The 22,023-nt window shown below is 49.0% G+C and overlaps 1 protein-coding gene across 2 annotated transcripts; it reads right to left on the reverse strand.

The window, feature by feature from the left end:
* Nucleotides 1-1,292: 1,292 nt before the first annotated feature.
* On the reverse strand, nt 1,293-21,662 carry RAB5C (RAB5C, member RAS oncogene family). Of its 2 annotated transcripts, none has more exons than XM_017646813.3 (6): nt 21,527-21,662; nt 4,976-5,230; nt 3,488-3,639; nt 3,167-3,289; nt 2,163-2,256; nt 1,293-1,614 (listed from the first exon to the last, which is right to left on the reverse strand). In XM_017646813.3, the coding sequence occupies exons 2-6, from the start codon at nt 5,139-5,141 to the stop codon at nt 1,499-1,501; spliced, it is 651 nt and encodes a 216-aa protein (XP_017502302.1). In that variant the 5' UTR covers nt 5,142-5,230; nt 21,527-21,662; the 3' UTR covers nt 1,293-1,498. The 2 variants fall into 2 exon arrangements, with proteins under 2 accessions (XP_017502302.1, XP_017502303.1); XM_017646814.3 differs by having other exon boundaries at nt 21,502-21,632.
* Between the last annotated feature and the right edge of the window lie 361 nt (nt 21,663-22,023).

The raw sequence follows: 22,023 nt of genomic DNA on the forward strand, positions 1-22,023 counted from the left end.
CAAGTGAAGGGCCCAGGGAGGCAGGAAAGGCACCTCCAGGTGGTGGTCCACCAAGAATTGGGCCTCTGGCCTTGGGAGCTGGGGCAGACCCTCAGCTCAACTCATGGCCTCAATACATTGCTCCTGCCCTGGGCACCTGAGCAACAGCTCCAGCAGGGAGCAGCAGAGAGCCAAGCAGACTCTGGCTTCAGAACCAGCAGAGGGCCAGGACAGCCCAGGGAAACATGGCTTGGACCTGGTGTGGGGCTGTCTCTTGGCCTTAAGACCAGTCCTAGGTTCCAGAGGTCATTGGTGTTCCTTCCTCTTCAGGCAAGAAGGTGAGAGGACCCAGTCCCTCACAACCCTGGTACAGACTAACCAAAAACCCCCAAAGAGGTTGCTTCTGGTTTTGGAGACCAACTATTTTCAAATGCAGACTGCTCATCACCCCAATATAATCTGGAGCTGGTTGGCGAGAAGTGAATGCAAAAGTCCAACTTCAAACTCGATGAGATTCAGCAACAGGTCACCCTTACCCCACCCCATTAGAGGTGGTAATATAAGGGCTTCCTTCTCTTGGTTCCATGACTACCAGCATCCCCTTACTTTGGGACTGTGGGAAGCTTTTAACAAGATTCAATGGTTCATTTTAAATTAACTTCAAGTAATCTAGAGAGGTCGTTTGAACTCGGCCAGAGAAAAGACAAGGAAGACAAGCAGGAGGTCGATCGATCGGCTGACTATATTGACAAGATACTGATTGGTTACATGTTGAAGAAAACATACAATACAAAATACAGAAAAAGTTGGTTCCATCCCCTCCCACTCCCCTTTTACCCCCCACCCCCCCAAATACTCATCATCATGATTTGGTCAGAATAGGGCTCAGAGCCAGAGATCAGGGCGACCAAGGACAAGGGTGGAGAGGGTTGTGGGCAACGGGTTTGTGGCTGTTCACAATAATGCTGTGGTTTCTCTCCCAGCTGTGAGTCAATGGGTGAGAAGTGGGCTTCAGTCTGGTAACAGCCCACTGAGTGAAGGGCTGTCTCTCCCTTCCCTAGCCTCGGGGGCCTGCTCCACCACCCAGAACCAAGCCCACTCCACACATGGTAAGGATATGGACACTCTTTGCTGAGTCTGCTAATCAGCAAGAGTGAAAGAGGGATAACTGCTCCAACCCCAGCCTCCCCACATACAAGGGTCAGGGTAATGGGCATGTGGCTATACCCAGCAGGGAAGGGTGGGGAAGCAGTAGAAAGGGCAGGAAGTGGGAAGAACAGAAGATCATATATATTAAAAAAGTGACTTAAGACTTAAAATTGAATTAGTATTTGTACAGAAAGGTGCAGGTGGAATAACTCACTCCGGCCTATGATCAAAATTATATGGAGAAATCATGGTGGACCCCTCCCTCTGCCCCCCCAGCGGTGGCCCGAGTTGTTAAGTGCGATTGGTTAGAGTGGATTCCAGTCGGGTTGTTCAGGCAGAGGAAGTGGGGGCAGTGGGTAGGCAAGAGGGCTCAGTTGCTGCAGCACTGGCTCCGGCTGGCTGGGTTGTTTTCCTGGAGGTCCACGCCTCGGTTCCGGCCTGGAGCACCAGCTGCATTCTGGGGCTCATTCTTGGGAAGCTTCTTAGCTTTGGGAGAAGAGGAAAAAAATGTGTTTGTGGGGGTCCCTAATACTCTCTCCCCAGTCCACTTGAGTAGAATCTGGCCTGTACCACCCAATCAGTGCTAACTAACATATAAAGGGCATCGCTTCTATGTGCCAGGAGCATTCTGACTATTTCAAGAAACTGAGGCAAAAAAAGGTTAAACTGCTCTTGCCCAAGACTGCAAAGTGGTGGAATGAGGATTCAAACTCAGGCAGGATGACTCTGGAGCCAAATGAACTCACAAATCCTAAGAAGTGGGTAGGTGGACAGTGATGTAGGGTTTTAGGTGGGTGGTAAGCTAAAGGGTTAGGAAGTGATATGTTGAGACTTTGGCCCAGGTTTTAGAAACTTCTGGGGTGAACCACCTACATCTGGGAGTTATTTCATCAGAATATTATTAAAAATGGTTTTATCAGTATATTAAAAAAAGGTCTGCTGGTGAAGGGACTCCACAGACCTTGTACAGAATAGCAGGCCAGCGGTATGCCCCTGGTAGAGAGGGGTAAGGAGAGGCAGGAGAGGCAGCTTACCTATTGCCATGAAAATTTCATTCACGTTCATTGCAGTCTTTGCTGATGTCTCCATGAACAGCAAACTATTGTCGTCTGCATAGGCTTGTGCTTCCTGATTTGGATGGAGGTGAGAGAGTGGGTGGGAGGGAAATGTTGACAGATGGTGGGGGCCCAGGGTAAAAGTCTTCCCTCATCACTGTGCCTTATATACAGTAGAGACAACGCAGAGGTTTTCAGGCCTAATGCTCTCTTGCTATGGGCTCCCCAAGACACCCATACCATACCCCAAGCTCCCCTCCTCACATAAAGCACCTCTCAGCTCACAAGCATCAGCAATATTTTGCTCAGATTTCCCTATGTCCTTTCTGCCTTCTTGCTCTTCAAAATCACTAGGCTAGGGAAGAGTTTTAGAAAGTCATTCTCTATATATACTTGCACATTTGGACAAACACAAAAGTATGTGGATGCTGACTGCAGCATTGTGTTAGTCTTTTGCTATTACAAACAACCTAGAAGTCCATCATTTAGGGACTGGTAATAAATACACAGTATGTGGAGCACAATCCCATCTGTATGCAGAAAGGGGTTCACACTCAGGTGCACACTTCTGGGAAGACAAACTAAGAGGCACCTGGGGGAAGAGAGATTGAGTTTCTAGGGTTAGACTTAAATTTCATTCTACATACCTTCTTATACTGTTTAAATTGTACTTAATACTTTAATGACTTAAATACTTAAAGTATTACATGAAAATAGGTACTTTGCAGTATGTTTCATTAAGAAGTCAGTTAACAGAAAAAATAAGCAGAAGCTTTAGCTCTCCAAATGCACACCATACTGCTAACAAAAATGAAAGGAGAGGCAGACAATTCCATTAGGCCCATGCTCGAGTCTCAAGAGGATAGAAGATATAAACTCCTCTGCTGCCTCCTAACAAAGCCCCCTGCAAAGCCCCTGAGCAGCCTAGGCGAAGCTGAGCAGAGCAGGCTTATTCCTCCCCCAAGGCCTGCACATGTCCCCACCTGGAATTCCACGGCTCTCTTGCTGGCCAGGTCTGCCTTGTTACCCGCGAGTGCGATGACGATGTTGGGGCTGGCCTGCCTCTGTAACTCCTTCACCCAGTTCTTGGCGCGTGCAAACGTATCCTGGGAAGACAGGGCAAGACTATCAAATGGATGAAGGAGGCACTCTGCCCAGGCCACTCACTAAAGCTTGAACTGGCAGAGCCAAGGTGTCTTAAGATGTCACCATCCCAGAGATTCTAGTGAGATACCCCCAAACAACAGAGGAAGTCTGCCCACATCCCACCTAGGAACAGAGGGTGGAGAAGAGAAAATGTTTACTGTGTTGGTGATGTCATAGACCACGATGGCAGCTTGGGCCCCCCGATAGTACATGGGGGCCAGGCTGTGATACCGCTCCTGACCAGCTGTGTCCCAGATCTCAAACTTGACTGTTGTGTCATCCAAGCAGACAGTCTGTGTGAGGAAGGCCGCTGTAAGAGGGAAGGTGGTGTTACCAGGCAAGAAGGAACAAGCGAAGCCACCTTCACATAGCTCCACTGTCGCATATGCGCTCTGGCACTTAGGAGCTTTCTGCTGAGATGGGCCCAGAGAGCAGGCAAGAGAGGGCCCTGCGGAGCCTGTATTTCTGTGTATGTGAGGGGCTGGGGATTGCACAGATTTTATAAACCCACACTAGGCAGGGGCAGGAGGAGAAGGGAAGCCTGCTCGCACTTCAGAGCACTCTCTGAAGAGGAGTGAGCAGGGGCAGGAGGGGAAGGCCAGGGGAAACCTGGCTCCAAATCACAGAAGGGTGGGCCCACTCACTCCTCCTGTTCCTCACTCCCCTCAGAGAGAACAGTCCAGCTGGGCACCTCCAGCCCAGGGGTGTCACTCGCCTTTAGTTTCCTGAGGACACCCTCACACACTCTAGCTATGCTGGGGACGCCTGAAAGTACACGCTGTTCCACTGACAGGCGGAGGCCGGGTAGCCAGTTCCCAACCACCCCTGCCACCTCCAGGCACCCTGGCTAGCCACCACCCCCAGGTTTGACCTTGACCTACTCCTGATTGGCCACCCTCTGATATGACCCCCAGGCATGTGCTTCAGAGGAGGAGCCGCAGAACCGTGATGCGCAGGTCCAGCTCCCTGGGAGCTCCGTGCAGAAAGCCCCTGCTCCCTGTCTGCCCTTCCCCCACCTCCCCAAGGGGCCTGAGGTGCTGCCTCACTTCCCCCTCTCCAGCTCCTGACTCGAGTGCTGAGGAGGCAGCAGAAGACTGCTGACCCAGCCCGTTTTGTTTCCAGCTGCCTGGAAACCTCCTGCCAACCAAGAGGGTAGAGAAGGGATGACTCAAGCCCAAGGTCGGCCCAGGCCCCATGAGGTTTGTACTGGCTACTGAGGCAGGAGGCTGCGTTCAGACCTTTACATCCTAAATGCTGACCACTGGGAAATCAATGACGGGCTCTGAGCTGAAGAAAGGGGAAAGGTCAGCTTCAGAAATGCCAGCCCACTCACTAGGCCATTTCCCCATTCTGGAGAGTGGGAGAGGCTGGGGCAGATGCACTGCCTGGCACAGTAAGAAGGACCCTGAGCGGTCCAGACCTGGCCTCTCCCTTCTCAGAGGCCAGATCAGTGGAAGGGACTTAGCCAAGGCCACACAAAGAATAAAGTGGCAGAAGCAGGAGAGGAAGCCAGTTTTTAACTCCCAGCTAATTCTTATTAGATGCTTGTTGGGACTCTGGCATGGAGACCAGCTGTTGGACTCAATTCCGGGGCCCAGATGAGGAAGGGGTGCTGCTGCCCCAGACACCTCCTTGTGCCCACTCACCTCCAATTGTGCTCTCCTGGTACTCGTGGAATTGTCCCTTGACAAAGCGGAGGACGAGGCTGGATTTGCCCACTGCAGACTCCCCCAGCAGGACCAGCTTAAATTGACAGATCTTGTTTCCTGCAGCTGGTCCATTGGGTCGTGCTGCACCTCCCCGACCCGCCATGGCCCGTCCGGCTGTAGTGGTACCAGTGAGCGTGGGGGCAGGGGCCAGTGCTGGGCAAAGAGGCACTTGGTGGGGAGGGGGGTCTCCAACTGCAGGGAAGAGTCAGAAGTACCAGGTCAGTTTGGACACAGGTGCACAGCGAGCCCTTCTTAACTCACAGTCTCTCCCTCTGTCCTCCCTGAGCACCTGGCTGTGCCTCCCTTCACCCCGACTCCCCCCCCCTAGCAGTTAGGAGAAGAGCACTAACTAGGCTGCACCACACATCTATGTGCTCTACAACCCTGAGTGGTAAAGAGAAAAGTGGTCACCCAACTTCAGGTTCATGGTTCTGAGAAAAACACAGTGACTTCCCAATCCCAAATATATATATATACTCATACACAAATAAACACACACAGGAGAAGAATGGGTGTGTGCCAGCCTGGTGACAATTAAGTAAACAGGCTCTTTGCAAAAAAATCACACAGGAAGGCTCTAGGATTTAAATCAATAAATGGTGAACTTGTAGTCTGATAGCTAAGATCAGACCCTGCTTCTGTGCAAAGCCAGAGTGGGCGGTGAGGCTTGCCAGGGCACAGGGAGTCCTGGCAGAAGCTCCTTAGACAGGTGCCTGGCCAACCTTGTGGGCACTCAGGAGCCAGGACCTGGCCAGGTAAGCTGTGATCAGAATAGCCATTTTGCCCTGCCATCTTCAGGACTGACCAGCTTTCTCAGTCTGAGGCTGGACTATGCACTGGAATCAAAGCCCCATTTCACTCCCTCACCCTGAGCCTCTTCCCCACAGTTCTCTTTTTTGATGGGCCAGAAATCCCACACACATTAAAAAACAAAACACACACAAAACCACACACCAAAGCCAGAGAGTTCCACTGGCAGACAGAATGGCTGCCAAATCTCCCTTTTAAATAGAGACTTCAGCTCCATTCTCTACTGGCAGAGGCAGAGGGTGAACAAGGGGGAGGTGTGGAGGGTGGAGACAAACACGGGCCATCAAGACCCGCACCCCTGCAGCTGGTGTTCCAGCACTGTCATCTTAGTCACTCGGCTAGTGATAGCTTTGGAGACTGAGGGTGAGGAGCCCACCTCTAGAAGCCTCTAGAAGACTTACACTAAAAGGTATCAGAATATACACAGAATGTTTTCCACATGAGTACATAGGTGTTATGTCCTGAACACGGTACAGCATTTGAACCTAAGTTGGAGAGGAAAGGTTTTGATAAGACTGCCCTTTGCATGATGGGAGCCTACGTGGGAGGGGCCCTTGGAACAAGGTCCCCAGGACAGCCCAACCTGCCCTCCTGAGCAAGGCAGGTGCATTCCCTTCACAGTCAGAGGATGGGGTGGACTGACGTGAGGGCCATCTGTGGGAAGCTCCTGCAAGAAGCTGACAGCAAGGGGCTTGCTTTGTTCAACCCGAAATCATTTTTCACACCCAAGCTTTCCTGGCGACTCATTTAAAAAGTGGGCTTCAGGAAGAATGATTCACTAGCCAGGAACAAACAGTTTCCTTTCTGGACAGCACCAAAGGAAAAGAGGTTTGAAAGGGGGGCCACTTCTTCCCCTTTCTTAAGTTAAGTTATGGGAGTTAAGTTAAGTATGGGAGGGCTCAATGAGTGACAAGAAATGCCAGTTTTGATACATTTCATAGTTCAAGATGCTTTCTCCTTTCACCCCTGCCGATGATGTTTGCAAGAGTCCATGGCACTTGGGGCAAGGCTTGTGCTTCTGGCCTTGAGATGCCTACCTCATAATGCCCAGGTACATACTGGGAATTCAGAGTGCTCACTAAATGAAATAGTTTTCAGAGACAGTGAACATGAGCAACTGCAGAGACATTATCTCCTTTCAGCTTTAAAACAATCTCCCACTTTTCAAATAGCCTGATACTTGCATAATTAAAGGTCCTGCTCAAGGCCACCCAGAAGACAGGTGACAGAGCCTGCATGCTCATGTGTCATCCTGTCTTCCCTGCAGATGGAAGAAAGGTGGAAGAAACGCCCACTCTCTGGATGGGTTTCGGGTTGCTGGGTAAATGAGGCTCTCTTTTTGTGGCAGCAGCTTTGCTGGCCCCCAGCAAGGCCTAGCTCCACTGACAGTCCCGGTGATCTTGCTGTGCCTGAGTACTCCCAATAGTGGGAGGAGCCGCCCAGGGCCGGGCAGAGTGACAGAGGAAAACCACAGTGGAATTACAAGTTGGTTGTTACCACGAATCCACATGACACACAATCTCGGCTGGACAGCAGAGTGTCTGGGGCATGAATGAGGGATGCCCCTAGAGGAGGGATGAATGAGCGGGCAAAGGGTGACAGAAGATGAAGACCCAATTCCAAAAACACAAAAGCAGCCGGGGCTAAGGGCTATGGGAGGAGAAGCCAGCACCTACAAGTCAATAAAAATAGAAACAACATCCAAGCCTTGTCCCTATCACATCAGTGAGTTTCTAGACCTGCCCAGACAGAATCTTATTTTTTTTAATAAGCCAGAAGCAGAGTCAAATAACTCTCATATAGGGTTTCTCAGCCCTGTCTGCACGTCAAAATTGTCTGCACAGCCAAACCCGGGAGGCTCTGATACAGGTTTGAAGGAGACCTGGTACCTATATTTTTAAAAAGTGGTGTAGGTGCTCTGCCTGGCACAAACTGGCTGATGACATGTTCTTCCTGTTTGCTGGTCCTGCCTCCCAGATACCTGAGCAGGCACCCATGGCTGTTTTTCTGGCCTGCTGTCGCGAGGTTTTTCTGGCCCCACTTGGTGGTCACATGAACAGAGGTGTTGAACCTTCTCAGATAATAGAGCTTGGAAGAAGCTGATTTTGTGATGAAGGGCACAGGGAGACAATAAGGTGTCTAAGACAGGCAATGGCCATACCCAGAACCTCACACCCAGAATCACTCAGGGCATACAGAAAATAACCCTGACCAACTAAATTCAGATCTCTAGAGGTGGAGTCTAGAAATCAATGTTTTAAAAATAATCCCCAAGTGATTCTAGGCAGCCTGTTTAACCACAAACCCTCCCAATTTAAGAAAAAATGTCCTCCCCTCCCAAGAATGTACCCCTGGCAGGGGTAAAGGTGAATTCATGCACTGAGCTGGCCTGCCTCCTATGGGAAGGAATTTCACTATTGGACTCTTTCCTCAAGAACTATCCCTGGGTACAGTAAGGTAACACAATTACAACCAAAATTGACACAGCAAAAGTCTTCTTTCAGACAAAAATAAAATTCTCTTTAAGAGCTAAAGTTGTAGTCTAAGTTTCTTACAAGGCACAGAATTGCCCAAATATTTTTTTTTTAACCAGTTTCTCCAGCATCAGGAAATACACACAAGTAGGATGAATTTCCTCCTGGATATTTTCAGGAAGCTGCTGATGTGGTGGAGCTTCAGACCCACAGCAAAAAGACTCTCCTTGCTATGACCTGCTCGCCACTCCCTCCAATCAGGAGGTTTGTTCAGAAGCTGCGGAGAATGAGAATTCCCAACCCTGTGTCATCACAGGCAACAGGAGAGAATGCAAGGACCAAGAGGTAGTCCACCCTTTCCCCGTAATGCACACGGAAGCACAGAGCGATTGGAGCTCCTAAACACTCTGGCCTCATTAACAGGCATGATGGGCATATCCCCAGCCGGTTCTGGGGCCAAGGGCAGGAGAGAGAGAAAGAAAAAGTAAGACACTGTTCTTCCTTTGAGTTTCCTCTGCTCTGGACACTACAGGTCAGTGGGTCTCAAACACTTTTCATCAGAATCATTCAGGGCCTTTAGAAAATAACCCTGGCCAAGTGAATTAAAATCTCTAGAGGTGGAGTCCAGAAACCAATGATTTAAAAATAAGTCCCCTAAGTGATTCTAGGCACTCCATTTAAGCACAAGAGCTAGTTGATACAGGAAGGAGGAAAGAATGCAGGAGACAGAAAGACACCCCCAGATCAGCACTGTGGACAATACAGGTCTCCATCAGCCTGCGGGTGGGGACTGATTGCTGGCTTCCCTGAACAACTGAAGCCTTCTCCAGATGCTGCTGGAATGTTGCCCGTCCCCCAGCCTCCATTTGAAATTTTCACCTTTCTCTTCTCTAATCCATGAAGTCACCCACTTCATACTTTTCTCCTTCCTGGTAAATGGGTGAGCAGTTCCAGCTGATGGGTGTCTCTCATGCTTCCTGTTTGCTTCAGAAACTTCCTCTAGCTGACAATCCTGGCACGGCCTGGATAGTGAGCTGATTAGGGAAACCAATCAGACTCTGTTGACCAGAGGCTGAGCCCAGACCGGCTCACTCAAGGTTAGCTTGGGGGTGATAAGAACTATCAACTGACCCAACCCCAGGGCCCCCTGAAAGGGGTTCAGGCCAGTGACTCTTTAGCTATGCTTTCCTCTGGAAAAAAGCTTTCCTGAATAATTAACACCACAAGAGTTGGTCAAGAGAAGACAACAGCAGAAGCAACTTGTTAGCTTACATGGGACACTGGAAGGGAGGCAGTCATGTTCAAAGGCTAAAGTGAAAGACATTATAAAGCTGAGATTAGCCAGGGAGATGATTTACCCATAGACCCTGGAGCACAGCTCTTCATCAAAGAAAACCACCACTACTGGCACACAGGACCAGTGGGCAGACTCACCGCAGGACTACCCAGGCCTCTAGCAGGTTGCAGACCCAGAGGAAAGAAGATTCTGAAGCAACACAAGCCATGAGCCACGGAAGTACCCACCACTCTTCCCCAGCACAACTAGAAGGTTAGGACTCAGGAGGCTCAACTGGGTTTGGTTAAAGCCTGGTTCCACTGTCTATTAGCTGAGGAACCTTCGCAAAGTCAGACAAATGACTACTGTCACCTTCAGTGCCTTATCTATAAAATGTTGTGATTTAATACCCATAGCAAAGGGTTGTTGTAAAGGTTAAATAAAACAACTCAGTGTGTACAGCACAGTATTAGGCCAAAGTTAAGGTTCCAACAAATGGCAGGCTTATTCTAAGTACTAAGAGCCTAACTACCTGGTTTTGACTCATTGGTCAAAACTCATTATACATGACACTCTACATATCCATAATACTTGACTCATTGTCACAGCTCAAAAAGTCCTTGAAGACTTAACCCTTCTCTTCCCAGTTACAGACAAGGAGATGGAGGTGAGGCTAAGTGACCTGCCCAGAGTTACAGGCAGGTGGTGGCAGAGCCCAAACCCAGGACTCACAATCCCAGCAAGGCTCCCCAAGTCAGAAATAGAACACTCCAGATATTAACAATGTCTGCATCCACTGTGAATTATGGGTGTTGCCACTTTCCATGTACGCTTAATAAAATATGGCTTTTGACTACAGAAAAATCAGTTTGCGTCAAACTAAAAAAAAAAAACAAGACACAGCTGGAGGGAAAAGTTCTATATCTTGATTTGGGAGGTAGATACATGGATGTATACAAATGTAAAAATCCATCAAGCTGCCTACTTAAGATATGTAAACCTTACTATCTGTAAGTTATACGTCAGTAAAAAACATTTCTGGTATAGAATTTTGCATATAACAATGAGAAATTAAAACTTACAAATTACATGAAACCAATCTAGCTTCCCTGTATATAAAATATTTTCTGCCGCCTCTTTTAGCATAACAAAATTCAGAATAAAGACAATAAAAGAGATGATACCTGAATTCAAAGAGTATTGAAAGAACATAGATACCCAGCCAAACACGGGGCAATAGGATTCAGTGCTAGTGTGGCTGCTGCATATATATTACGAATATATTTATTGTTTGTACTTAACTATGGGCTAAAGAACTTGAAAATTGTTTAAAGCTTCAAGATCATAAAAAGAGAAGCTGATATTTATATCTTTTTGATGGGGAGAAAGTTGACCATGGGGTGATGCTCTGCACTCCCCAATGAGTCCAGAGAATAGAATATCTGCAGAGAAAAAAGTGGTTTAGGGGTGGGGGTACTGGTATCAAAGAGAGGGGGTGTCTTCCCATGTGACCAAGGCTATGGGATTGCTACACATAGACCTGTGTCTCACCTGAGAGTATAACAGAGGAATCTTGGCCCTGGAAGCCAGAAGCTTAATAGCCCAGGTTGAGCTTTGGGGAGACCTCTGATGGGCATATCAGGCCTGGGTTATCAGTAAGTAGGGGGCATAGGGGAGACAGCAGCAGGAGAGGGGGGTGCTTCCTCTATACAACCACAAAATGACTCCTTTCCAGGGGGAAGGGAAGGAAATCATCCCAGCGGGGGACTTGGAGTGAGCTGGGTCCCCTACCATTGGAATAGGCCCTTCAATCTTCCCCAGCCCACCCAATTCCCTTAACTGGGATCAGTTTCGTCTCACTCCCCTTTCCATGATAAGACTCTTCTGGGCTGAGGGCCTAGACTTCTGCACCACAGCAAGGCCCCAGTGGAGCCCACAAGAGCTCTGGCTGAGGCCACCAACTGTACCAACACCAGCCAAAGGGGCTAGTGTGCAGGGGCACCAAGAGGCTTAATGGAGGCACATGACCAAGTGGTCCTTTGCCACATTGTCCAGGCTGACCCTGGAGCTCTGCCAGGAGCCAGACAGGACAGAGCACACCTGCTCCTGCAGGCCTTTCCCCAGTGCAGGAGGTCTGCTGTGTCACTCAGGACAGATGCCAAGCTGAATGAGGTAGAAGGAACCCTTGACGGATAGATCCCCAGCTTCCCAGAGCCCTACCCCAGCAAGAATGCCAGGAAGTCTTCTCCTGAGCTGCAAGCTGCTTTCTCAGCTCTCCACAACAGATGGGTTCTCTAGAGGGGCTGAAAGAAACAGAGTCAGTGCTAACTTTCAGGCCAAGGATGGAAACCTCCAGTCTGGCTTCCTTTCTTCCTGTGCCCATGGGAGGAAGACTGTTGAGGGGCAGGCGGCCATCTCCAGGGACCTGCTGACACAGCCTGGTTAGTGTGGTCTGCTCCTACTGACCACAAAAGGGCCCCAGGATTCAGGGGCAGGTCTGGGATTCTTATTCACTGGGCCTTCTGGTAGACAGAGGAGCCAGGCATTTGTGAGGAAGGACAGACAGACAGGGGACTGTTTGCAGCTGCACATCCTGCCTACTAATTCTCTGTGCACTCCCTGCATTTGTTCCCCTCGCACAGTTACTATTTACTTAGGGCAGTTCTAACTGGAATCCCATCAATGCAGGGCCATCTTCCCTGTACCAAGGAGGGGCACTGCAGGGGCCAAGAGGACCAGCCACGACAGCTGCCACTCCTGCTGCCACCTCAGGTCCAGAAAGACTCCAAACCTCTGCTGAAGTCAGGGTCCCCAGCAGCACCTGTTCATCCATCTACCCACACCAACAAATATACCGGACACCTCTCACAAACCCTTCCCGTCTTTACAAAAACCAAAAGGAAGACAACTGAATTCACTGCCCTCTTTCTCCTAAACAGAGAGCAGAGGGCAGATGTCATATTTGAGAGGCAAGCAGAGGAAAAAGAACTCAGTGAGCAGACACTAGCAAGCAAGATTCCTCTTGCTCAGACATCACACACACTGGGGTCAGAGGCTGCCCAACCAGCGAGCAACAAGGTCAGAGTTCCCACTGTGAGATCTGAGGAGCAGTGCCTCCTCTCAGGGACCTGGGTGCCAAAGAACAATGTTTTAGGCTGTTTCTTTCTTAATTCTTGCTGACCAAAATGTAGAATGGTGCCAGGGGAAGAAGTAAGGCAATGAACGGGTCTAAACATGTTTCAATGAATGAATCACATTATTATTTCCATGGCCCCAAATTTTGTCAGACTGTTGTAGATGGCAAGAGGTTGGAGAACTTGGGGGCTTGAGGGTTGGAGAAGGTGAGAGAAATTAAAGGCATTGTTGCAGGTGAAAAGGATCACACAACAAAAGTTTCAAAGGCTGGTCTCTAGGTTTCTCAGAGAACATTAAGCCTGACACACAGTAGGTACTCATAAATGAAGTGAACTAAGCCTGCAATATAGGCCTGGTTAGGTTTGCTGAGTGAAAAGGGCAGCTGAAGGCTTACATACACCTCTGTCTGCCAGAGGCTCGGACCCAAGGAGACATCTCACCACCAGATAGGACCTCTTGGATCCCTTCTGCACAGGGGCTAAAAGCACAAATGCTGGAGTCAAATACACTTCAGTCTGAGTCCTGGAGCCACCTCTTACTAGGGCAAGCGTGTGCTGTGTCACTGAACCCATTTCCTCATGTGTGATAGAGAGGCCAGGACCCCTTTCCCAGGGCTGTTGGGAAGTGGATGCATGTAAGACTTAGCAAAGGGCCTGGCTCACAGCAAGCACTCTGAAATGTCCCTGCGAAGGGAGTGTATCCCTCAGTTGGAACGTTCACACAATATTTATGCATTCCTTTGGCTTTCGGTTTCTTTGGACCCCATCCTTCAATGCCCCTCGTTTGGAGACAATACTGCAAAGGTCTGAATGTTTTGTCCCCCTAAGGACTCTTATACTGAAATCTAATCCTCACTGTGATGGCATTTGGAGGTGGGGCCTTTGGGAGGTGATCAGACCAGGAGGGCAGAGCCCTCATGATAGGGATTAGTGCCCTTTTAAAAGAGGCTCAAGAGACTCCAAGAATGAACTAGTGGTTACCAAAGGGGAGGGGTATGGGAGGGCAGGTGGGGAGGGAGGGAGAAGGGGACCGAGGGGTGTTATGTTTAGTACACATGGTGTGGGGGATCGCGGGGAGAACAGGGTATCACAGAGAAGGGACATAGTGGATCTCTGGCAACTTGCACTGATGGACAGTGACTGCAGTGGGGTATGGGTGAGGACTTGATAATATGGGTAAATGTAGTAACCACATTGTTTTTTCACGTGAAACCTTCATAAGAGTATATATCAATCATACCTTAATAAAAATTTTTTATAAATAAATAAAATAAAATAAAATAAAATAAAAAATAAAAGAAGCTCAAGAGAGCTCCCTCACCCCCTGCCCCACCATATGAGGACACAGGGAGAAGTGAGCATTCTGCCACCTGGTGAAGGGCCTTCACCAGAACCTGAGCATGCCAGCACTCTGAGCTTGGACTTCCCGCCTCCAAAACTGTGAGAAATCCATCTCCCTGTTTATCAGCCACCCAGTTGGTGGTATTTCGGGATAGCAGCCTGCACAGACTGAGGTGACTTCACCAGTGTCCCAGAAAAAGGCCCAGCTCACACCTGATGTCCTATGACCTGTGAACAACCCTAACCTTGTATTTTCTGAAGACTGGCTTCTTGAGCCACAAGAACAGAGGAAGGACCACCACCATCCAAACAAATGAGCACTGAGTTCAAGCCCCCACTCAGGCAAAGCATAACCCCTTAAAAACAAAACAAACAAAAAAAGAGCTCACAACACAAAGTGTCTTAAAGCCCAAATGCCATTCTTTCCATCTCAGAACCTCTTTCAGGAAAGGGAAGAAGGAGCTCAGTTGTGGAGAGGGGGAGGGGACACGACTAGGACAGCTGAGAAAGAAACCAGAGTTCCTTTTAAAAAACCAGCCTGAAAATGTGAGAGGTTTGGAAATTGGCTTCATTAATCACCACAGCCTTCTGAGCAGCTCAGAGAGCAATTTGATGACTAGGAAAGCAGCCATGGTTAGGGAGGCCACCCACGCCCTCCCCCACACCTGGGATGCTTCTGACAGTGCCACCTGAAGGGGACACACATGGGGCTATGAATAGAAGGCAAGAGGCTTGTAAAGCAGCTCTGCTTTAGATCCCAAGTTAGCATTTCCAGAAGGGCTTGGGTTACACATCTTCAGAGGGATGACAGTACAACTGAAGGATTTAAGCTATTCAGTGATTCAAGATAACAGCTCAAAGTGACAGTCTGCCCTGAGCCTGCCTAGAGCCACAAACCCTCCCAAAGGGGAGGTCTGTTTTTGAATGGCAGCGGGAGAACACTGGCCCAGACCATGAGACCTCCAGTCCTGGAAGGCTTGGCTGGAGAACTTAGCACCTGAACTAGAGAACAATTATGTACCTCATCTTCCCAACTGGATAGTAAACTCCAGAGTAAATACCAAATCCAAGCATTTTGGGATCAAAGTATCAGGGCTACAAGAAGTAAGAAGGGGTGAGAAGAGATACACCACCTGCCTTTGGGGTCAACTCCCAGGACTCACCCAGTGGGTTCCCTGGGTGCATCTCCATCTCAGCCAAGGCCGGAGTCTTCAGTGACTACGACTAACCATCAAGGGAAGAAAAAACTTGAACCCATTCATATAACTCTGTATCAACACACTGGGAGGAAATGTACACTAAAGAGGCAGTGGCCTTGAAGAGACAGCAGATTCTAGGAGATAATAAAATGAGCCTGAAACATCTTGTGGTGCCGAAAAGTCAAGAAGTGCTCAAAATATAAAACCTACTCCCTGCCTCCAATGACGGGGGTAGGTCAAAGGGAGCTGAAAGAGCTCTCAAGGACCAAAGCTGAAACAATCGAGCAATAAAATAAAGTAGTACTGGATTCTAAACCAAAGTATAAAATAAATGTCCACTGGCCCATGCTGATATAAGTTGAATAATTAAATAAACAGGGCAGAATAGACAAATCTCTCATGTATAATTCAATTAGCTAGTCTGCTAGTCATTCCCCGCTGCTCAAGCATGGGCTACCCATAGTGACTTCCTTCCAAAGAGGATGGTGAAGAGAGGGGGAGGGGAGGCTGCAACTTTACAGCAGAGACACCTGACAAACATCACCTTAACCGGGTGACCAAGTCAACACCGATGGTGACAAGTAATGTTGTGTGCCCTTGATATGATGTGATGAGAGTGGCGGTTATCTCTGTGGTCTTCCCCCCAAAACTCATAATCCCTGTGTAGTCGTGAGAAAAACATCAGACAAATCCCAATTGAAAGACTTGCCATAAAATACCTGGCCAGTACTCCTCAAAACTGCCAAGGTCATCAAAACCAAGGAAAGTCTAAGAAACGGTCACAGCCAGGAGAAGCCTAAGGGAACATGACAGCTAAATGTCATGTGGCATCCTGGATGGGACGCTGGAACAGAAAAAGGACATGAGACAAAAACTAAGGAAATCTGAATGAAGTGTGGATTTTAGTCAATAGCAATGTGTCAAAATCAGTTCAGTAACTGTGACAAAGGTACAATACTAATGTAAGATGTTAGTAACAGCAGAAACTGGGTGCAGGGATTTGTGAGAAAGTCTGTGCTACCTTCACAGTTTTTCTAAAACTATTCTGAAATAAAAAGTTTATCTTAGAAAAATAAGGCAGTGGCTTACCTTGGGACAAACTGGGATCCAAGGGCTCCAGTTACCATAAACTCATATTTATAGAAATGAGTTAACCTTATGTGGAGCTGGGCCGAGGGGTGTGAAGTAGGGGGTTGGAGGGAGCCACATCAACAGTCTCAAGGTGCCAAATTCCACAGGCACAGGGCAGGGGAGTTTAAAGGCCATACCTGTAGATCACACAAGGGAGGGCTGTTCTCACCACTTGCCTGTCTACACAGCTGCTGGCGCCACTTTCTTAAACCAACCTTCATCTCAAGAATGAGCTTTGTGCAAAGTAGCGCCCATGGCCCAGGGTTCAATTCACCACCACTGATCCTTGCTAAGTTCTGGCCTGGGGTCAGAGCTGTCTCACGATACACATGCTGTCAAGTTGGTCAACAGGAGTATGGATGGCCAGAACCACGCCCCGCTCTTTCTATGAAATCCTTCAGCGAAAACGGGAGATTTGGACAGTGCTACCTTCTGGAAATTAAACGTGTGACCTGCCCCCCAGCCCTGGCCCTATCCAATGTATCATCAGTACTGTAACATTCATCCCATTTACCTGTTTGCTCTCCTGTCTCTGAGCAAATTTTCAGAGGATGGACCTAAGAAATGGCCCAGGCTTTTGGGTCAGACGGATGTGTATGTGAATCCCAGGCTCACCACATCCAAACTGGGTGAGCTTAGGCAGTGTGTGTTAAAGGAACTGGGCGGGCATGGGTTTCAAGGGCAGGTATGAATGCCTGCCCTTTCCTTTAACAACTGCAGTTGGGGGGGTAGGGGGATTGGTACGCTGGGTACCACGGAGGGACTGGTCACATAGAGATAAAACGGGACACGATCTGTGCCCTACAGGGCTCCTACACAAGGAACACTGAGGAAAGTGCACGGAGGGAAAAAGCCCTCAGCCTACTTGGGGGAAGGGAAGGCTTCACAGAGGAAGTGATGTCCCAAATGAGCTTTGAGAGAAAATTAGGAAGCTGAGGCTCCAGGGCAGGTGAGAGGGAGAAGAGCCCTCCAGGCAAAGGTAAGAGCATGCAGCCCAGAGACAGGGCAAAGGAAGGGCTGTGCTGCATAAAGACTGGAGCACAGACTTTTGATTGTGACCCCTGCTCTGCCACTCACTGCAGAGTTTTCCCCATGACATGCAGATTAAACACAGTACCATTCTCCTGGAGTCACTGTGGGATTTAAGGAGTCAATACATGTGAAGGGCTCAGGATAGTACCTGGCACACGGTCACAAACCTCAAGAAGTTTAGCTCTTACTTGTATTATTGTTCCTATATATGGGAGATGGGGATTATTTACTCTGAAAACAAATCTCTTAAAATAGACTATTAATGCAGAGGACTCCTTCAGAAATACTCGTTCTCCTCTGCTAAGGCTCTTGAAAGCATTACCTAGATTTAGGGACATCTTAGTTTATAAATCCTACCAGATGCAGTGCTTCTCAAACAGCCCCAACAGAAGTACCCCTGACTCAAGTGAGGGGAGAGGAAATGCCCAACCCAAGGAGTCTGGGAATCGAACAAAAAGCAGCCTGCTTCAACCAAAATTTTTCAAGTTTCCTGTTTAAGCTTAAATTCATGCAAACTTTGCATTCCAGTCTCTAACAGATCTAGGACTGTTTTAGTGTGAAACTGTTTAAAAATGAGTAAGATTGAAGTGTCTACAAAGCCTCTGTATGGTCTGTGGCTCTGAGTATCCACAGCATATAACCCCAGCAGGGTGTGGGAACCCCAAAGGATTCTCACAATCATGGCCTTGGCATTCTCAATAAAATGGGAATATGATGCACGTCAACACACAGGGAACAAGACAACATGCAAAACTATCACTGGGCATCACAGTTACACTGGGTACAAACACTGAATCAGAACCCTAGAGATGAATTATAATGTGCCTTAAAAACTCCACTGATCCATAAGATTGCTATTGCGTGAATACCTATTCTGTGCCAGGGACTGGACTAGCTCATTTACCCTTTGTTCCTAATTCTGTAAGATATTTTGTATCCCATTTTACTAGAAAAAAACAGAGGCTCAACAAAGTCAAGTAACAAACCCAAGGCCATACACCTAGTAAACAGGGGAGTCCAGATGACCTCTCAGTCTGGCGGACTCTAAAGCTCCCGCACTTTCCACCCCACCACACTGCCTTCTCTGTTTACTGGACAAGGGTTGGAGGAAAAAGGTCCTTTCTAAGAAGTACTTGCTTGATGGGGCTGAATTTAAATTTTTGACCTTGCTGTTTCTATGTAAATTCTACTGAAAGGAGCTCTTGGTAGACAGCCTCATTCTTCCCACCTGCAAGCCAGAGGCAGCACCAAGGGGAGTCAGGGGGCTAAGCAGAAGCCAACTCTGCTGGTTCCCTATGCTTGTAATTCTGCACGGAGACCCCTGAGTCCACTCACTTTTACTTTCATTTTCGGGTCATCATGATGTTCAGGTTCTCAGAAATCAATGGTACAGAGCTGTCGGCAAACTCTCAGACCCTGAGGAGTACTGATTTGGTGCTCATAACTGCCATGGTCCACAGAGGAGAAGGGGGTCAAGAAGGAGAACAAGAGGGTGGGGTTGGATGGCGAAAAAATGGAAACAGAGGAGGAATATCAATGATGAGGAACACTAGAGTCTACACTGAGGCCACTGCTCACTCTTACCTTCATTCTTTAAACAGCCGGAAGGAGGCCCACTATTATAGAAGACGAGGCACAGCAGGTCCCAAATCCCAAGCCCCGGCCCTACCACCTTCTAACTGTATGAGCTAAGACAAGCTACTTAAATTCCTTTATCATCTTAAAGTGGAGATACTAATCCCACTCTCTCCCAGGACTCATGAGAAACATGTATGAAAAGAACTTTGCAACTTGAAAATGATTTATAAAAATCAGTTGTTACCACCCCTTTATAGTCTAAAGGCAGAAAAAGCCAACTAAAGGCAAGAGAGAAGAGGAATGGCATCAGAAAGGAAGGGTTCTGTCCCACACCGAGCCTCCCCTCTTTCTGCCAAGCACTGTCAGATCTCTACTTAGACTCTATAACCTCTACTTGCCAAGTGGCTGCCTAAACATCCGTGGTACTGATGCCTTCCTAGTCTCTCTGAAAAGGAGAGCTTCTCCTTCAAAAGCCTGTCTCAGAATCAGAACTGGCAGAGCATATCCAAAGAAAGTCCCCTTGGAAGGCTGGCCAACCTCATCCTGGGACTCCTAAAGAGTTTCAGAAACCACAGCCCACGGCTGAGGAGGTAAGTGTGGTCAGAGACCAATGGCCTGTAAATGCCCAGGCCCTCTCTGACCCTGCCCCCAAAGGCACAGGCTGACCAGATTAGAGAAACCAGGTTGGCTGTAGAAGTCTCCAACGACCCTCCAAAAAGACCTACACAGAGTCTGCGATCTGACTGTTGACCCTAATAAGGAAAGTTTTTGTTGTCCAATAAAAAAAGGAGTAAGTGCATTCCAGGCCTAGCTCAAAAGTTTGTAGGAGTCAGACACTGGTGACTGTCTAAAGTAGTCAAAAAGACCTTAAGGCAAAAAAACTTTAGCACTTGCAAATAGCATCTAAGGGCAGTAAAGATGGCCCAGGACACTGAAGAGCTACAGAAATCCCCAAAGACTGCATGGCCTTTCCTCCCTTCCTCTGCTGTAGATAGCAAGGGTCAGTCATGGCCTCAAAAAGTCAGGCTTCTCTCATTAAGGTACAGTCTCTGGCCTGTACTTTGGTCACATAACAAAGAACCTCCGAGCCTGGTCTGAGACAGCAGCCATTTCACAGACCTAAGTCCCAAGCAATAGACAAGGATCAGCTGTCAGTATGGACTGTCTCCTGGGAAGACTGTGGGGAATCAACACTTTCTGGCATGTATGGGAATTCCTTGGGCTACAAAAATCAGCACATTAAGAACCAGAGGTGCTACTGTGATCTCAACTTAATCCTCTGTAATCTGCAATTTTCCCAAGGCCAGAAGGGACTGGAGATAGACCCCGGGACTAGGAGTGGCATGGACCTGTTGATCAGGGAGAGAGGGAGGGGGGGGGAGAGAGAGAGAGAGAGAGAGAGAGAGACAGAGAGAGAGAGAGAGAGAGAGAGAGAGAGAGAGAGAGTATGTGATGGACCTGTTGATCAGGGAGAAGTGTGTGTGTGTGTGTGTGTGTGTGTGTGTGTGTGTGATGGACCTGTTGATCAGGGAGAAGTATGTGTGTGTGTGTGGTTGGGGTGGGGAAGAGAAAACCCAGAACCCTTCAATTCCAGACTCCTCAATTTTGGTCTTTTTCCTTCACCCTAAAGCCTAGCAGACCGCAGTCCCAGGAGGAGCAGTCCCTCTGAGGCAGCTTGGAAACCACTCACATGCTCTGGAAGGACAGGGCTGAGCCTGGAGCAAGGGGGTAGGAGGAGGGAAAGAAGATAATGAATGGGCAGATCCATCCTAATTTGTGATCAGTAGCTAAAATTGAGCAAACCTCAGCTGAATTTTTCAGAGGAAGGAAGACAGATATACTCAGAACAACATAACTAGAGAACAGCAGTAACTAGAGGACAGGGCTGGAGCAGAGGGGCAAGACAAGAAGCCAGCTCATTCCTAAAAAGTAACCCAAACTTTAAACTGCTGAGAACCTGGCTGGCTCTGTGGCTTGAGGAAAGAGAGGAAGTAAGGAGTTTTAGGAGCGTGTGCCTGTGGAACGGTCTCACCCACGACCCCCACCCCCACCCCCCACGAATCGAGATAAAATTCCTCTAGGACTGGAGGAGACAACTGTTTTTGTGGGACGAGGGGGAAGGAAAACGGAGACAGACAGCATTCCTCGCCACCTCTAAGAGAGAATAGGGACAGGCTCCCTTACACCTGGCAAAGATTCCTCCAATTTCGGGAGCAGAGGGAGCGGAACTTAGGGTCTCTCCCTCTCACAATTGCACTGGACAGGCCAGAGATGAGCCAAAGGGGTTTCCCAAGGCTCACGAAAGGCAGGTGAGGGAGGAAAAGAAGGAACCTCCTTTGGCCCGACACCCGGGGAACCCCTTAAGAGGGGGCTACGGGTCGGGGGAGGGGTCAGTATCCCCCTAAGACGGGGTTGGGCGGAAGGGAGGGTTGCCCCCGAGAGGTTTCAACGCGAGCGAAACGCTGGGTCCCGGAACAGGCACACTCACGGCGGCTTCGGGGTAGCGGCGTTACCTGGGGCCGGGGCTCGGACAGGATCCGCAGTTCTCCCCCCCGGCGGTGTCCCAGGCTCCGGCCTCCACTTCCGCCTTTCAGCCGCTCCGGATCCGGATTTCCACCTCCGACCCGACCCGCCCCTCAATACTCCCAAGTGACTGACAGGACAGAGAGACCAATAGGAGGCACTCTTGGTCCACTCACAAGCGACGCCAGTGGGGGGCGCGGAAGAGCGCGCGCGAGGGACTGCGGGATTTGTAGTTCGCAGTGCTGGGAGGCTCTGGTGGCCTCCTGGGACTTGGGTTTAGGGTGGAGCTGACTGCCGGCTAGGCGGAGTCCGGCCGGGAACTTTTTGAGGCTGGGCCTGCCAGCGGCCGTCACGGTGGATTCCAGGCACCCGCACCCTCAAGCGGTGGGGGGGCGGGGGCGGAGCACTGGACGAGATCAGAAGGGTATGTGTGCAGAATTGGAAAAGGTAAAAACATGGTGTGAATTAATACGCACATGGACCGGTT

The sequence above is a fragment of the Manis javanica genome, chromosome 4 (genome assembly GCF_040802235.1).
Source record: "Manis javanica isolate MJ-LG chromosome 4, MJ_LKY, whole genome shotgun sequence".
Classification (NCBI taxonomy): Eukaryota; Metazoa; Chordata; class Mammalia; order Pholidota; family Manidae; genus Manis; species Manis javanica.

Coding starts and splice junctions, on each gene's coding strand:
- RAB5C (XM_017646813.3), bottom strand. CDS start 5,141: ATGGCGGGTCGGGGAGGTGCAGCACGACCCAATGGACCAGCTGCAGGA. Junction 3,290..3,487: donor TCTATGACATCACCAACACA/GTAAACATTTTC, acceptor CTGTCTTCCCAG/GATACGTTTGCACGCGCCAA. Junction 2,257..3,166: donor AGAGAGCCGTGGAATTCCAG/GTGGGGACATGT, acceptor CATCCAAATCAG/GAAGCACAAGCCTATGCAGA.